This window comes from Oryzias latipes, chromosome 2 (genome assembly GCF_053564925.1).
Source record: "Oryzias latipes strain Hd-rR chromosome 2, Olatipes_Hd-rR_3.1".
Classification (NCBI taxonomy): Eukaryota; Metazoa; Chordata; class Actinopteri; order Beloniformes; family Adrianichthyidae; genus Oryzias; species Oryzias latipes.
In genome coordinates this window covers 11,543,567-11,562,107 of record NC_136238.1, presented here as the reverse complement: position 1 = coordinate 11,562,107, position 18,541 = coordinate 11,543,567, and the positions used below count along the sequence as shown (strand labels likewise).

Genomic DNA, 18,541 nt, shown 5'->3' with positions numbered 1-18,541 from the left:
ATTTGAAGTGATAACACTCCTTGAAAAAAAATTGCATTATTTTAGCAGTTAAAACCATGTCAGAAAACCTTGTAGAAAAGGTGGATCCCACCAGGAGGGTCCTAGTCAGGGGACCTCACGGGGTAAGAAATACAGGTAGGTGTGTGTGTGTGTGTGTGTGTGTGTGTGAGGGAATTAAGCCTGAGAGATGCTGAGAAGTGTTTTGATTTCTCCCAGATCCTGAAAGTCGCCGGTGTGTTTGTTTGTTTATCTGTAACCTGCGTGTTTGTGTTACGGCGGCACACAGCCGCGCTGAAAAACAGGGAAATTGGGAGGCAGCCAAGGAATTCTTTTGAAGGTGCGAGGAAAAAACGAGCATGAAAACTTGTTTTTTATTACTTGTAAAAAAAAAAATGCTTGGCTTGCTCTGCTGTCAGACCTCAGTCATAGGTCAAGTAAACACAGGTTAGGTGGCATTTTTTTGCATTGTGTCATTAATTTGCATAACTAACCCAAAAATATTCAAATTTAAAGTTATTTTTGCCCAAATAATCTGCATTTGGTCTGACATAGTATTAGTAACTTTAAATAGATGTTAGCAACTGGATTGTGGCAACTATGTTAAAAGAAAAAAAATAAATTATGTCTCACTCCGATTAACCTTTGATCTTTTTTCAAAGCGTTCCCAGTGTTTTTCTAATTAAGATAATGATTTTTTTTTAGCCTAAATAAAAAAACTGTCGACATATTTTCTGCAGAGCTACAGTAATAGTTTTCCTACTTCCCATTGCTGAGAGCTCTCTGTTTACACGCCCTGTCCTGCTAGCTTACAGCCCTTCACACCCCTAACCTAACATCACCTGTGCAATAAGTTTTTTTTGTTTTTTTTTCTGAGCACCAGCCCTCCCAATCCACGAAAACGATTGGGTTCCACATTGTTATGTAGATGAGTGAGGAACAGCCCCTTCCAGGAAGAGTTTGTGCTGCCAGCCCCGCCCACAGGCTAACAGACACACCCACTTTCTCAGCAGAGCTAGCGGTGTTAGGCAAAAACCCTTTCCTTTCAAATGCACAACATCTTTGCAAAAGTTCTGATGTTGTTTGTTTTCACGTATGCCGCCGAGGCCGCATCTAGGTTGACGTCATTAAATGAGCGGCACCCACACAGAGCGAAAGGGGGGGCCTCACATATCGTGTCATCTTACTTCCGGGTGGTAAAATGAACTGCAAAAATAACTCATATTTCATTAAAAATTGTTCTTTTTTGTGACGAAGGTGCTATATTACAATAAGTTTGAGTTATCCAAACGTATAGTTTTGAGCCAGATGCCCACTGGATCTATTTGTCTACAAGTGGATGCATCAGAATGGAGCGGAGCAGAGAGCTTGTAACTCGCCCAGCGTATTTTCGACGTCATAAATATGATCTTTTTCAAAGGGCATGTTTTCATCTACTCCTGATTCACAACAATTTGAATAAAGAAATACTCAGACATGCAATTTTGTGCTTATGATTCTTAATATATGTCCTCCATCATCAAAAGAAATCAAAAAGAATGTGTTAAAAATAACAAAAATTCATTTTGATAGGAGCGGGTCTTTGGGTAAAACATAAAAAGGGTGGGTTATATTAATTCACTTCCTTCCACTCCCTTCCAAGCAATTAATCAAACTTTTCTTTTGTCAATCATTATATTTAATGGAGTCAATGTGTCATGTGTGTGAATATGTATAAGTGAAAATATGGCTATAAATGACAGGAAGCAATAATATTATAAATAGTGTCACTTTGTTATATTTTTCAATTCATTTTATGAATAAATATCGTATTTTGAACATTCGTTTGCAATAAACCAATTAATGAATTTCACATCACTTTATTTAAAACTGTTTTAGTCAAATACAACCGTAAATGGACTAATATTGCAGATACCAAAGGAAAATATTGGAAAAGATTTCATTTTTATGGTGATTACTGGTTCACAAAGTTAAAAATGGTTATAAAACTTAGGAAATGTTGTGTAAACACTACTGGTCTGATCTAACAGGAAGACGGACCAAATTTTACATGTGGTGGATTGACAAGATTCTCTGTTTTTTTTTTTTGTTGTTTTTTTTTTTTTCTCAGGGGGATCTGCAGCTCAAAGGTGACGGTACTGGGTTACGGCCTGCTCACCACAGACGCGCGCCCCCTAGTGGAGGCTCTTACCAGACAGCGCTTCTCTGTGGTGGTGGTGGACGAGTCGCATTACCTCAAATCCCGGAACGCTGCTCGAACAAAAATCCTGGTACCTCTAATTCAGAGTGCGAACCGAGCTATTCTGTTGACCGGAACTCCAGCCCTGGGCCGACCCGAAGAGGTATTATATCCGACAATCTTTGACTGCAAAAAAAGTTGAAATCATACACAATGTTGCCTTCCCTACAGACTTTTTCCCCCCAATTTCTTCTGTCACATTTTTGTGGTTTTTTTTTCTTTTCCTTTTTCCGACTTCTACTGGACGTATTTATATATGCAGCTTGAAAATACAATACAGCAACATTAAAATATCTTTTCAAATCATTCCAAGATGCGTCGGTCTAAAAAATGTCAGTCCAATGAAAAAAAAATACACCTGTCAGAGTTTTAAGAAAGTCTTTAAAACTTTAGAAACTTGAAGAACTTTTGCTTGAGACAACTTAAAAAAAAATAACAAGAAGTTCTGGCTCCTTGGAGACAAAAGAAAATGAAAAAAAATATGACAATTGGCTCAAGATTTCCTCACTGTACTGTTAAAGGATCTGCATTCATTATAATGCACAGGTTTAGGAAGAGGACATTAGCGAGTAGATATCCGAAGAAGGTGTTCCAGTCTGCAGAACAGGTAGAGATCTCCATGGTAACTTGCTCCAGAGCCGAGCGCGCTCAGATCCAACATCCAAAAAGCCAATTAACTCTCCCCGGCGTCAGTCATCCCCAGGAATTCAGCGGTTTTATTTCAATAACCTTTGTAGGAAGAAAAAAAAAAACTTAATTTGCACAACCCTTATATGAACACACACTGTCTGCAATAAATGAGACAAGTAATATAGAAGCGCACGGCGGCGGGAGATCCATTGAATTTAGAAACAATAAGAAGGAGGTTTCACAGGACAACCACGTTAGCAGCTGAGCCATTCCTCCTATAATGATTTATTACAGCATTGTTCTATATTTTATAATGCACAGTCAGCTAAAGATTACTGCCATGTCCCCTCACTATTGAAAGATGCTACAGAAAGGCACAAAAACCCTGTTAACCATTTACTTCATTACTTTAACATTAGTAAAATACTTTTCCTTTTTTGATTGTACAAAAGTTAAATTTATTTTGGCATTTCAGGTCATAAATATTTGTCTTGAACCAACAAACGTATGTTTTCACAGTAAATATTTGCCATTTTTCAATGAATCTGACTAGAAATGCACAAAAATTATCTTTGCAAAATTAAAATAATAGCAGAACATTGCCCCTACACACATCAGTGCAGGTCATTTAAATATTTAAATATATTTAACAAAAGCATCAAAGCCACAACTTTTCATTTTTGTAACAACCTGATCACCTCTACGCAAAGATGTGCGTCACTGCATGAGGCGTATGCTGGTCACACACTGTAAAACATTACCTTTCAACATAAAAATATGAATTAAAGGGCGGCCTTTGAATTTAAAGCCAAAATAACAAACGTGATTTGTTGTGTTAACAAAACCTTTTGCTGTATTAAATAGAAATATCTTGTTGAAACAAAGTACTGGTGTTTTATCCTGATAGAGGTTTGAAAGTCACGTAAGCTTCTTTTGGTTTTGTTATAACTTAAACTCATTTAAAAACTTAAATTGTGTTGAGCAAGGGGTTTCAATCAAATTAAGTTTCACATAAACCTAAAGAAGACTATAAAAGAATAAAAAATTAGAAATACAATAGATGAACACTAAGATTCCTCCATCCATTTTCTGAACCCTAAGCTGGGTGAAGGCAGGGTTCACCTCGGACAGGTTACAAGTTTGTTGCAGGGCCGCGCAATCACACACACGCAATCCTAGGGGCAATTTAGAATAATCAGTCGACTTTTGAAGTGTGGGATGCAACACAAGTGGAATGAACATACGAACTCCAGACAGGATGGTGTGGATTTGGGATTTTAACCAGAGCCTTATCAAAGTAAGTTGAGAGTGCTAGCCGCTGCGCCACCGTCCAGCCCACGGAGTCTGAACTTCATCGAGGCTTCATGATGCCTCTTCTTTGTCTGAGCAAAAAGGGAACATTTTCCCACTTACCGCCATCTAATGGCGGCTAATTAGAAGGGCCATAAGAAGATTGTTAAAAGATTTTAAATCAACTGAACGTAAAAGCTCATATTAACCCTTTTGCTATCTTAGATGACCCCACCCTTACATGGGTGTTCTTTCTACCACGACAAAGGTGGATAAAGGTGGAAAGATTTCATGTAATCCATGGACACCAGTGAAGATCACAAATCATTGAAGAAAAAAGGTTCAGCGCACTGTCTAGTGGGTCTAGATGACCCAACTCCCAACGTTAAAGTGCTGAGGATAGCACCTTGGTTACGAAGTTTTGTTTAGTTGAGACATAGTTGGCTTAAAAATTTAAATCACAATTAAGATTTGAATTACATTACATTAAAACAACAAAAATATGAAAATGCGATTTACAGACTGACCGGTTTTCAGAGTCCCCAGGAAGAAAGCGTCTATTCTTATGCAATTTTCCAAATATGTACGGCCATTACTGAACTTTTTCCTCGGCCGCACGGACCCAGAGGGAAGGGTTAAGGTTAGGATTGCGGGTTACGGTTATGGTTAAACACCAAATGGTTCCGGAGCACGGGTGTTTTGTGCAGCTCGCCTCTCCTCCAGAGGATGGATGAAATGTGGAGAAGCCGTTTCACACGGCCAGGAGCGTGACAGCTCACTGGACTCTGACTTTAAGTATATGTGAGGGTAATGCAGCAGTGTGCATCTTGGCTGCACGTATTACGTGTGGCCAACATGAATTTCCATCCCTTTTTTTTTGTGCTGGCCGTAATTACATGTGAATAGCATCAGCCTAAAACAAAACAGCACGTCTCATAGGTGCCTTTGGCTGTGGCCAGTCTAAGGCACACCTGTGCAATAATCATGTTGTCTAATCAGCATCTTGATACGTCACACCTGTGAGGTGGGTTGGATTATCTCAGCTAAGGAGGCATGCTCACTATCACAGATTTAGGCTCTGTCTGAATTCTTTTCACTACTCACTATATAGTGCACTCCATAGTAGTGCCGTTCGAATCTACAATTCCAAAACCAGTGCCCTAGAAATTTCCCAGAACTCTCTGCAAAAGACTGTTTTCTTTCCGTTTCTTTGTTTTGTTTTGTTGCTCTGTGAACTAAGTTCTTGTAATTTAATTTACTTACGACACTTTTATGTTTTAACTTTGTGATATCGACTACCCCCTACTCGAAACCCCTTAACCCCCCATCTCTGACATCCCACTCTGTTTCTTTCTCTCCTCTTTCGTTTCATTTTTTTGCGTCCGGTCCAACAAGGAATGCCTACAAATATAATTTTCATAAATAAAGCTTAGCCTCAAATACAAAAGGGGTTTATACAAATATACACTCAGTCTGTCTGAAGATCCATAAACCCCAATTGTAACAATAAAATCTGTCCAATACAAGAGGCATTCAGCTCTGATCTGCTTGCTAAGCTGTTCGACAGGACAAGTTAAAAAAAAAGAAACAAAAAGTCTCTGCATAAAACCAGTGTGCATCGGTGCTCACTAGACCGGCGAATATAGACCACAATGCATTGTGTCGTAACAATTTTTGCAGAAAAAAATTGATTTAAATGTGTTTTTTTGATAAACCATCAATGTTTTTATCTTCAGAAGACAATGGACTCATAAATAATCGTCAGAAAACGCTCATATCAATGAGATTTTAACTTCGTGAAATCGATGACATCATATCCGCCGTTAAAAAAAGAAAAAGAAAATTATTGAGCATGGTGTCGGAATTGCTTATAGAATTCAGGGCACTACATAGTGCCACACTATATACTTTTTTTTAGTAGTTAGGGGTTAGGGTGGGAATTCGGACAAAGCCTGAGACAGATTCGTGAATATTTGAGAGAAACTGTTATTGACAGATGGGAGCAAAAACAAAAGTGTTACCTTTATATTTTTGTTCTGTCTATGGACATATATTTGAGTGTGTAAAGAATGGCATCCTGTCTCGGTGAGTACCTGAGGAATGGTGGGTTATTTTTTATTTTTTTAGATTTTGCTGTCGGTGCAGGTTGCAGCGGAATCTGAAAGGATCGAAGGTTTCATCGTCTGCAGCATAAACCCAATAAGCTCTGTCTCTGCCTCATTGCCAGCCTCATGCTGCCATCATCACTCACCGGGGCTTTAACACCGAGCTTGCTCAACCTTCAGTGTGCACTCTGTTTCTTTTCACTTACAAAAGCACCAGTGGGAGGGGCCAAAACCCAAACGTGCTGTTCAACAGATGCTACATTTTTCTTTTGACGCTTTTCTTTTTACTCAAAAAAAACAAGGTCACCAGAAAGTGGTGTTGGACTTGAACCTGAGTGTTTCTTGACTTGCAAAAATGGTTTTCATTGGATAAATATCTGCAAAATCATGCGATTAAAAAAGAAAAAAGAAGTCCCTTTTAATTATGCATCATTTTAATAATAATAATGATAGTAATAATTTTAATTCTCAGTCTCTGTGGTAATGGACTTGCAAATCAATTTGTTTCTCCCATTTTATTGGGGGCAGAGTTTGACCCGGTTAATTGCTGATGACACAAATTGCTACACAGTACTACAACACAGGACAAATAAACTAGGCGAAGGACAGCGGGACCTTGAATAAACTGTAAACATGATGGCAGACTAATCAAAAGCTCCTGCAAGGTTTTTGATTTTTTAAGGGCCAGAGAGACAAACAAACGATTTTTGCAGTTGTTTCGTGCAGCTTTCACAACTAAGAAGGTGAGAGTTTTGGGAATCGAGACAATATGCAGTCACATTTTCACTTGTCCAACCCAAAGTACGGGCCAGGCAGATCAGTTGAGTGTTCTGAGAGTCCTGTCATAAATGTGGCACACACAACAGTCCTTAAACAAGCTCACATAAACAGATGATGATCAGTGTTATTGTTGAAATAATGAATACCGCAGTTGTTTTTCTTCCATAATCAGGAGATTATTTGAATATTCAGGAAGCGTAATACAATAAGAACTCGAGGATTAGCTAATCTTTGCATTAAATTAGCTTTTTGACGTTTTTAACACCATCTTTTTTTAAGGATGTTTTCAGAAAATTAATAGTGTAATACTATGTAGTAAAATAACACTCAGAAAATGATTTTCTCATAATTTCTACTAGATAAAAAATGCTATTTATAAGATACCAGACTATGTGGTCTTTCTATTTAATGTACTAAAATGTGACCTCCCCTGATTATGCTGCACCAAAACTTCCTTTTTGAACATCCCCATAAGCCTTGGTCGCATGCACTCCTGTGGGGGTTGGCCCGTAGTGGTGCTGTGTGTTTTTTGGGCCGTCCTGGACCATGGAAGGTCACACTTCCCTTGAGGCCCCTATGGCAACCTCAAGGGACATCGTGAAAATGGATCTTAACATTGTTGTGTGTGTGTGGTAAGTGTATTGTCAAGCATTTGTAAGGTTAATGTAAGTTACACAAAGTGATGCTGTCGAACGGTGCCCTTATACCACACTTGTTAATGAGGTGCGTGTGCTGGCTCCATTATGACCGCATGCACAGAGTGTGCACGTGATACTTAAGTGTCAGGAGGACACTTGCAGGATGCCCGCACAAAAAAGAAAAAGAAAAATCCATACAACACGCCTGCGCTTTACTTACGTCACACTTACCTACCCTTGCTTGTTGTATAAGTGTTCACTATGACCTCCCGCCTGCATGCACAAACATTTTCACCCTACGGGCTAGCCGAGTGGTCTATGGCCTTGATATTTTGTGCGGGACGTCTTCGTGCCCTGTACAGGTTTGCTCATTATTTTCCCCGCAGACAACCTGTATCTACCTGTAAGGGCAGTTGTGTCTAAGGCCTAAGACGGTGACACGTGTCATTTCATCCAAATTATGTCAATAATGTCTTACCACAGGGGTGTCTATCTAACTCATAATCACAGAGGGCCACATCAGCATAGTTAGTGGCTGTCCTCAAAGGGGCCAGATATAACTTAGACATCTAACTAAATGTAATGAAAAGTAAACGTAATTACTCCTTAACGTTAAATAACTCATTTATTTATTTATTATAACGTTTTAAAGTGACAATTACAGTTGCATAGAAAACATTTGCTTGTTACTCTACCATAAATCCTTTTACATTTGATTCTGTCAGGTTTGGTTATATTGGCAGTGTTTTAAGTCCTAATGTATAGTTGTCCAATCCGATATTTCAAGTCCAATTCCCCCTAGATATGGATAACAATTTTTAATTTTTATTTTAAGAAATTAAAAACTTTTATGCTCTCGCCGGCCACATAAAATGCCATGGAGGGCCACATTTGGCCCGCAGGCCTTGAGTTTGACACGTGTGTCTTGTTTCCTACAGCTTTTTATGCAGATCGACGCCCTCTATCCCAGGAGGTTTGGGACCTGGACAGACTATGCCAAGAAATACTGCAATGCCCATTACAGGTGACCTTTTCTAACAGTTTTCCAACTATGAGGTTTATGTGTCGTGTTTTTCTAATCCTCCATCTATTTCAAATGTAACCCATAGGAAATTTGATTTGATTTACAGTCAGTGGCACAGAACCCTCATATGGAGAGTAAAATAAAATATTGTACTTTTACAAGATCAAATAGTAAAAAAGAAGTAATTCAATAAAATCATTTTTAGACTTCGGTTCTTGCCGTATTAGTTGTTTACCACCGATATTCGTCTTAATGCTAGGATAAGCTAATAATGTTTAGGTTAATTTTGGTTAAAGTGGCCTACTAGCATCCCGCTGGCCTGCAGATGTCCCCCAGTTTTGTTTTTTGTTGTCAGCATGGCGGCTGCAGAACCTTGTGTCAAGGTTATTTCTGCAAACACAAGACAGTATTAACAAAGAGAACAGACGCCAAGAGTCAGGTACGATTTCTCACGAGGAGAGCTGGAAACAGACAACCCTTCTGCTCCAAACCGCTCTTCCTAAGGTTGTCTGTTCCAGCCTCGCACTTTTATTCAGTTCTCCCTAGTTCCATGGTGAGTTATTTATCTATACGTCACAAGGTGGTTGTCAATAATTTTCTGCTGTAATCACAGGAAGTTCTGTCTTTCATCATCAAATTATCACACATTCCAGACACTTCTTTCATTGATGCTGAAGTGATCACTTTTCTGAAATGGCACATGGAAAGATTCTAACACAAACAACTTTAATTATGTAAGAAAAACAGAATATACAAACTATCTTAAAAATACCTTGTTACATTTGGAAAAAAAAAAACGAAGCACATACCCTGATCGTGGCCTCAACCCTAACTTTTGGCTAGTATAGATGCTAATGTTCACAATTTTCCTAGATGCGAACATGATTATCAGGACTGTAATGCACAAGTACTTTATTACCTTTTTTATGTGCAAAAAACTCATAACAATAGGAGAAATGTAGTACTTTTTCTTGCAGAGGTTTTTGGGGGGAAAAAAGTTTGTCAATAGTGTGATTATTAATACTCCTTATTCATGGGCCCTGTCCTTGTCAAAGTGGCCTATTTCTGTCGATCTAACCTACGATTTAATTGTGTCTGTTGGGATGGAGGTGGGGGGGGGGGTCTGTACCTGAGATCGGAGTGGCTCTGAGTTTGTTGTGAGAGCCAGACCACAACCTAAGCCAGGCGTGAAGTGCCAGCTGGCTGCCACTTGCCAGTGACTCTCAGTTACATGTGAGAACAAACACATCAAATGCATTGTTTTGGATGTCTATCAAAGTTGGCAGCGCAGTCAGGGACGAGATTGGCTCCATAAGTGGTAGCACTTTGAATATGATAGCTCTTATCGTGGCTGGGGAATGCCGTTCAGAGCTGCAAACAGACACCAAAAGAGACCGTCCACGGAGAGAAAACACCAGACAGTTCCATCTGAGCACAGACTTCCCCACAGCCTCTTTTTATTAAAGTGGAGTTTTGGAAACAGCAACAGCTGACAAGAAAGGAACATTCTAAAAAGAGGGTTTGTTTTGTTCAAAGTTTAGAATTTAAAAGAAGTTGTTGTTCAAACTTAAGTGTGAAACAACAGATTTCTGGCGATGCCATGAGAAGTTATTTCACACTTTTGGCCAATATGGCAGATGACCAGCCTTTGTAAAGAGGGCCAGTTCTATTCTAACAATCCATTTGGCTGACAAATTGCTAAAGTTGCTGCTTAGTTTTTGGATGTATTTGCTATCTTGGCCCTTGGACAGAATAGTTTTCTTCTCAGCATCATACCTCGAAGCTAGACGCAGATTTCTAACCTGCTCCAACATTTCTGCTGCTGTAACGCTCTGAATACAAAAAAACTGATGGGAAGTAAAGATGTTTCAACCGATCCTTCAGGGCATTTCGACAAGTAAATATGTGGATTTTCATCTGGAGGCTCGGTTGTGTGTATGTGCGGGAAAAATTGATAAACAAACCGACGCGTCAGCAGGCTCAGCTGCCTTTATTTATTTCATTGCAGGTACTTTGGGCCTCGCAGGCAGTGGGACTGCCGCGGGGCGTCCAACCTGGAGGAGCTGCACCGGCGGCTGAGTCAGATTATGATCAGGCGGCTCAAAGCTGACGTCCTCACTCAGCTGCCCCCTAAAATCCGCCAGCGCATCCCTTTTGACCTGCCGAAGGAGGCAGCAAAGGTAAATGTGACAAACAAGCTGTTTTTTTCACTGTAGCTGTAGACAATGGGTTTTCAGTTCTTCTTACTATTTATAAGCTCTCCCTTGCTTTTATGCCCATAAAAAATATCCTTAAAAAAAACACCAAGCTTAACACCAAACTTATGCTTAATCAGAGCTCTAGCTCAAGGGTTGAGGGTCTTTGAATTATCGTAAGTCTTTGACAATTTACGCAATTAACGTAATTCAAAGAGATTCTGAGGCTGAGATAAGCAGCTTTGCACTGATGTGCAACACTTTACAGTAGAGAAGTGTTTAGGGAATGAACGTAACCCATGCTGATGCAGAGAAAAGCAGCCTTGTGGTGATATGCAACCCTTTGCTAAAAGTGTGTGCGTCACAGTCCGTTGGAATGAAATTATGAAAAGATTCAAAGACTTACGGTAGTTCAAAGACTGTTTGTCATTTGCCATCACCAACGGCAGCTCACCGATTAAAGACCCGCTCCAATGAATATTGTGTTTTTGGTGTTATTTACCCGTTCTTGTAGCTTTTTTTCTGATAACGAAGGACAGATCTTAAGAAAACTAAGCCTAAAATGCATCTCTGTGACTATTTATTTATTCAAATCATTGTAAATTAGGAATTGATGAAAAAATCAATGGAGAAAGAGCTTGTGACTTTTGAAAATAGGGAAGGCCAAAAGTTCCCTGTTCTGAGCACAGAGCAATGCGGAGGAGCAGGGAGGCGGGGTTGCTACGTACCAGCGTGTCCCCCCCCCACACACACACACACACAACTTAGAGGCGAATATCTAATGAGTCTGCAGAAACTGCCCTAGAAAACAACCCAGGTTTTGTGAATTTTGGCTAAAAACAGCAAAATCATCATTAAAAGACCACTGAGAACGATGATCGGTGTGGGACTTTAAAGGATGAAACTTTTTTTTTTAATGTGTTTCATGATGCAACAAAATAAACTGTGATTTCTTTTTTTTTTTTTACCACATATAATGGGTTCCAAAAAGGTTTGCTTTACCAAAAAGAGAAAAATGTTGTTCAAATAACTAATAAATTAAGTAATTCTACTTGAATAAAGGCAATTGTTAAGTTTTTATGCTACATAGTTTAGCAGTTTCCTGAATCTTTAATGAAATTATCATTATTTTATTTTATTTTTTTCCACTAAAAAGCAGTTTAATCAAATAGTTCCTGTTGGCTTATTCTTTTTATATTGTCTGGCATTTAGACCACAGTTTTTGTTTATTTCACTATAGTTGACCTCGGAACACCTATGGCCTTAAAAGTGACTTTTCACTTAATTGATTAAACTCAAAAATTACAAAGTTGTAATCTGGAAAATAATTATTTGTGTCAATTTTACTGTCTTGATAAAACTTTTGTATCATTAAAGTAGTCAATGGATCAAAAACCTGCCTCAATAAATAAACTTTTGCTACAATAATAACAATAATCAATAAGATTTGGCAACATTTGAGAGATTTCTGTCATTTCGGTCCTGAACCAGTTTGATTCTGAAAAGGTTTTTCTTTTCTTTTTTTTAGGCATCTAAATTTTCTAACACCTGGTAGAAACACTGCTGGCAGCTTTTGCTTCTTTCTAATCCATCCAACTGTTGGCACTGTTCTGCCTTCAAAGTGCTGTTGAGCTTTTTCCTTCACATTTCTGTTTCTTTGGACTCAAAAAACAACAAAAAAAGAACACTTGCCAACGGAAAAGAAAAACACTTCAGATGTTTCAGAAGTCAAAAAGGTCAGGGAAGATGCTCTGTGCTCTTTCTAGTCCAATATCAGGGAGAAAAGAAAGAGATCTTTAGAAGTTTCATAAATCTTTGGAGCTTTCCAGATTTATTTTTGGGGAATTCCAGACTTCCTTTTGTAGACCTACTTCCTACGTCTCAGGGTCAGGTCAGATTAGAAAAAACTAATAAACACTCCAATATTTGGGTAAACCTTTGTTGTTGGCCATTTGACTAGTTATTATTTAATAGCTTTAATATTTACCATGGACCATTTTTTTGGAATTATTGGGTCGTTCAATACAGAATGTACCATTGTCGTGTGGATGGTAAGTGTTCTGTGAAGTGTTGGTAAGTTGCACGCAGTTCTAATGTATGGATGCTGCCTGTGAGGAAGCACCAAGCGTATTTAACTCCCAATTAAAGTGCCAAATAAGCACTGATCATGTGAACAGCGCTTACGATCTCCTTGCAACGTCCGCAGGATCTGTGTGTGTTTTTGGCTCAATGTGTGATCTACAGCCTTATTTTGTGCCGTACACCTGCAGGTTTGCTCGTTTTTTGCCCCCAGTATGTAACTGTAAGGGTAACCATGCAAGTGATCCAGATTGATCTTGTTTGGTTGCTTCAGAGATTAAATGAGTTTCCCAACTTTGACAACTTGTTTGATCCAACCGGTTTCACCCGGCTAAGAAGTATTGGATCATAGGGTGACAACCTTGAAACCTCAGCCTGGCCAGCACTCAACTTACCCATAAGAATTCATTGAGTGTGGATTCCATTGTTACATACTCTAAAACAGTAGATGATGATATTGTTTTTGTTAGTTTACAAACCTCCAAGAAACAAAAGGATGTTGGAGTTGCTGTCAAGTAGATCAAATACACAAAATCATATTCTCATTTCCTCTACAGCCCATCTTGTAGAGCGGTATTTCCAACCTATAATCCTGTGTTCATCCCTGCCCTGCATGATCTAGTTTTTACCTGTGTGACCCAAAGGACCAGAGAAAGAAGGAAAAGGGGCAGGAGTGGTAATTAGAACCAGGGTTGGGAAACATTGTCAAATAACAGAATGCTATTTGCAGCAATATTTATGCTATGGTTTTACACCATGACAGTCTGAGTAGTTGTCATATCCAATCAATCAATTAATTTTTTAATCCAAGTGATTGCAGCCATTCTTGGTCATTAAGATCATATTCAGTCCAGAACCTTCAATAAAACTAGATAGTCTTTATTAGATTACAATATTGGCCTTTATATATACCAGCAGACTACATTTTTCGATGTAACCCCAACACTGACCAAGCAAAGGACAATGTGATAGGAAAATACTTTCTTCAATTAAAAGAATAGGAAGAAACCTTTGTAAAGCCACACTCAAAGAGGCGACCATCTGGCACCATTGTTGGTGTCTGCTTAACGTTTTCTCCTGACCTTTCACTGGTCCACCTGCAAATAATCTCAGACACTGTACATATTAGCTGTAGGTGAATATAGGATTATGAGGAGGTGTGTCAAAACAATGAGACATCGGTAGCCGTACAAATGTAAATGTATGGGTGATATTGCCCACACCCAATTGCTACTCCCGTCGGTCTCCTTCTTCGGATGGTTGGATCTTTGGCTTTTATTCCCAGTGGAATCCACCAACACGATACACACTCACCCACGAGAGGCTTTTGTTGAATTTTCTATCATCTCAGCAGATGTGAAAAAAACAGCCGAGGCACTTTTTTTTATTCTTTTAGCATTAATTACAAACCCCGGCTTCCTGAATGACACAACAACGAGGGTGTTCCTCCGAAAAAATGATGATCACTGGGTTTTTTTGCCCCGTCCCTCTAAATGTTAAAAGACGTTTTAATTGGGAGTTAAACACGCTTGGTGTTTCCTCACAGCGGCACCAATTAGTTCAGGAAAAGTTCATGTCATGTCTTGCAGTTGGCTGAAACAGCAGCTTCCATTTGTCTTTGCTCAAAAACGCCTGCAGCTGATGCACTTTACAGGTTCTCCTTTTATTGCGGTCGCGGTTTGAAAGCATGAGGTGTTCATGAGAGGAATAGATGGGCAATACATTCTCACTGTTTAAATAGGCGTATTGTAAGCGATGGGAAGGGGGTGTGTAAGGGGGGGGGGGGGGGGGCACTCACCCGCATCCATAGTTATTGTGCTTCCCACTGGCAGGAAAACAGGACAAAAATAGAGCTTTAGAGGCTGGATGGACAGCAGATTCAGCTACACACACCATCCTTTGAAACATATTTTAGGTAACTGACAATATATACTGAAGACCAGGACCACTCACCACCAGTTTATTCCTCCTATCTCATTTTACTCCCTAATGACGGCTTTTATCTTCCACCGCCAGACACTTTTTATGCCCCTCCTGCCCTTTACGTTTCCAGCCCTGGCTTTTTGTTGCTCGGCTGAATATCATCGGGAACGAAGAGCTCGGCCAATCAAGCTTTTCGATGATTAAGAACGCGTGTGAGTGCTGCGATGTACAGTTTTGTTTCGTTTTTTAATTAGAAGAAAAGAAGATTTGACAGACAGCCTCATCGCAGTAACTCTGTTTATGCCGGTGCCGCTTAGCAAAACATCTAAAGTAAAACATGAAGGAAACTCCGCTTTGTGCTCCTGCAGGACGATACTATTTATTCATTCAACCGCCCTTGACTTTGACGAGGTGTGAAGCCACTGAAATGCAAATTTTTTTTCACTAAATGCTTCGAAGCTTTCATGTTCTGCCAAAAATCTTTTCATTCTACCTTTTTCGTCAACACAGAATGCAGTCGGTGGTAAAAGAAGCCGCTGGTAATAACAAGGCTTCTGGTTTTTCCTCGCCATTTCTCTGCTTTTCTCTTCCCCTTTTGGCCCTCCTCCCTCCTTTCATGTATGTGCTTAATCAGGCATGGCCCACCTTCCGTCAGCCCGCCATATGGTTCACAGTTTTGCATCCGTTTCTATGCAGCACTTGAAGAAAGTGTGGGATTCTAACACAATTTGTGCTGTCAGGTGTTGCAGGATCAAACTGAGGGGGTGTTCAACTGCAAAATGATCTCCAGTGACAAAGATGATAGCAGGGTTCAGAGCTCCTGTAAAGGCCTTCGCGTGACATATTACTGTGATGGTTTACACAAGATGAGCACAATTATATCAGGCGCTACATATACACTCCCTGCCCCCCTTTTTGCTGTTGCTATTCAGACACTATGGATTTTGATGTGGAGACATGGCAAGAACAGTTTGCTTTACGTGGAACAAATCACAAAAATAAAAATGGAAAAAAAGAAAATTAGGTAACTTCAAAGGCTTTAAGCTCTTGATCAATTGATATTTTCCCAATTGATCATCAACAAATTACTGATTATTTTCTAGCAGTGCCACCATCTCCTATTGACATTCCAATGTCCAATGAATGTCGAGTTTGAAGATATGTTGTGGTAATTAAACGCAGAATTCCTTTCACTCTTTGAAGACCCACTCCAATAAAAATTGTGCTTTTGATGTTCCTGTGGCCTTTTTCTCATGATGGAGGATATTTAAATTTGTTTAGTCTCGTATAAGCAAAGTGGGTGCTGATCTTGACATTGCAGCGGTACATTTAATACAAATCAATCTGTATGTGCCCCTCCACAGTGTTCAGCCCTTTGAAAAATGATCTGTTGATAGTTTAAATAAAGGTTTACGTCAGACACAGCGGCACCAATGATGAGGTCACTGACACGCACATTAGCTAGATATACAATAATAAAATGGAATGCCAAAACTCAGTGTTTCTGTATGTAGTGAATTTTTTTTACCCCACAGGGACTCTTCCTGAACTCAAAAACTAGCTGCAAACTTTTTCTGCCCAATTGAAAACTTTTGGCGACTTTGACAGGAAGCTTGCTTATTTTCTCACCGGTGCTCGCCTCCAGCTCATGTATTGCAGAGGCCATGGCATTTGTATGGTGGTTCAATCATTACCGTCTTTATGCAAGAAAATGTCCCAGTTATAGTTTTATCGGAGTGTTCACCGCTCTGTCTCAAAGTTCTAAATCCATATTAATTTTTCCTTTCACTGCAAGTGCACCATGCTGTTGCAGCGTTCAAGCCAATTGCAGTTTTACTTTAGGATCCAAAGTTTGGCTTAATATGGCCAGAAACCCCAATTGCAGAGGATCAGGATCCATCTGGTTCATCATCATCTACCAGATTTTAAATTGTTAAATCAAAATTAATTCAATAAAATGGATTAAGAGAGAAAATCCAGAAATCTACCACAAAAAAGGATCATAAATAAATCATAATGGAGAAAAACAAAAAATTGAATTGTGTGATTCTTTTTGTCCTTCTGAAAGGTTTCACTTCCAATATTATGCTGCGTTCACAGTGGATGTGATTCACTTCCTAAATTTACCTGATGTGCCTCCCTTTAGGCGCCCTTTGCTGCTGGACGCTGGTCTAAAAATGTGTTCCTAGACTTGATGCTTCAGAGACGTGTGGGAGAAGCTACCGTCACAGGTTTTTCACCACATAGAAGCATTGAACATTTATAGAATAGGCTTTGTGACATGTTACATGCACAACAAAATTTCAAAAAGTGTCATTTCAGTCGTGTATTAAGAAAAAAGTAAATAACATAACGCAAAGTTATAGTCAATTAAAGCCAAATTTAAACGCAACACAGAAAAATAGGAAACAAAAACATACCCTCATACTAGTCCACTTATTCCACAGCTAGTCCATTTATTTCACATCTAGTTCACTTATTGCACAACTAGTCCATTTATTTCACATTTAGTTCACTTATTGCACAACTAGTCCATTTATTTCACATCTAGTTCACTTATTGCACAACTAGTCCATTTATTTCACATCTAATCCACTTATTGCACAGCTAGTCCACTTATTGCACATTTAGTTCACTTATTGCACAACCAGTCCATTTATTTCACATCTAGTTCACTTGTTGCACAACTAGTCCATTTATTTCACATCTAGTTCACTTATTGCACAACTAGTCCATTTATTTCACATCTAGTTCACTTATTGCACAACTAGTCCATTTATTTCACATCTAATCCACTTATTGCACAGCTAGTCCACTTATTGCACATTTAGTTCACTTATTGCACAACCAGTCCATTTATTTCACATCTAGTTCACTTGTTGCACAACTAGTCCATTTATTTCACATCTAGTTCACTTATTGCACAACTAGTCCATTTATTTCACATCTAATCCACTTATTGCACAGCTAGTCCACTTATTGCACATTTAGTTCACTTATTGCACAACCAGTCCATTTATTTCACATCTAGTTCACTTGTTGCACAACTAGTCCACTTGTTGCACAACTAGTCCACTTATTGCACAGCTAGTCCACTTGTTGCACAATTAGTCCACTTATTGCACAGCTAGTCCACTTATTGCACATTTAGTCCATTTCAGCAACCTTTTATTGTGTGTGCATTTCGGTTTGTTGAGTGTGGTGATCTCATTTACAATGCACGGGTGACACAGATGGCGTCAAAAGATCAAGTAATTTACTTTGATGAGCTCTACAAAAGTGTCGGTAATCACGTCTCAATGTCTGGGTTCATGATATCATTCAAATACTCTCCAAGTATAGTGAGCTTCACTACATGCTGCAGGAGCTTCGTCTGAAAGACGAACACTTTCAGCGTTACTCCTGTCTCTCTGTGACCTAGTTTGATGATTTGCTGTCCACTGATAATCTGAGGAGAAATAGAAGAAACAAATTAAAGCATCTTTTTATTGTTTTCTCAAGTGCAGGAGGAGACTACTCAGCTTCTGTGTTGGTTTTGGACTCCGCCTGTTGATCGCAACATGAATGTGCCACAGGCCAAAGCTAGTTGACACACTACATCACACAATGCCACGACATCCTAAATGTGCTGCTGCCAGACT

The 18,541-nt window shown here is 39.2% G+C and overlaps 1 protein-coding gene across 6 annotated transcripts in view; it reads left to right on the top strand.

The window, feature by feature from the left end:
- The window catches only part of zranb3 (zinc finger, RAN-binding domain containing 3), a 196,660-nt gene that overhangs the window by 51,522 nt on the left and 126,597 nt on the right, over positions 1–18,541 (top strand). For all 6 annotated transcript variants that reach the window (XM_078932237.1, XM_020708646.3, XM_020708651.3 and 3 more), the window contains exons 5-7: positions 2,108–2,339; positions 8,618–8,703; positions 10,712–10,883. In XM_078932237.1, coding sequence (XP_078788363.1) covers positions 2,108–2,339; positions 8,618–8,703; positions 10,712–10,883 — 490 coding nt within the window. The remainder of the gene's footprint in view (positions 1–2,107; positions 2,340–8,617; positions 8,704–10,711; positions 10,884–18,541) is intronic.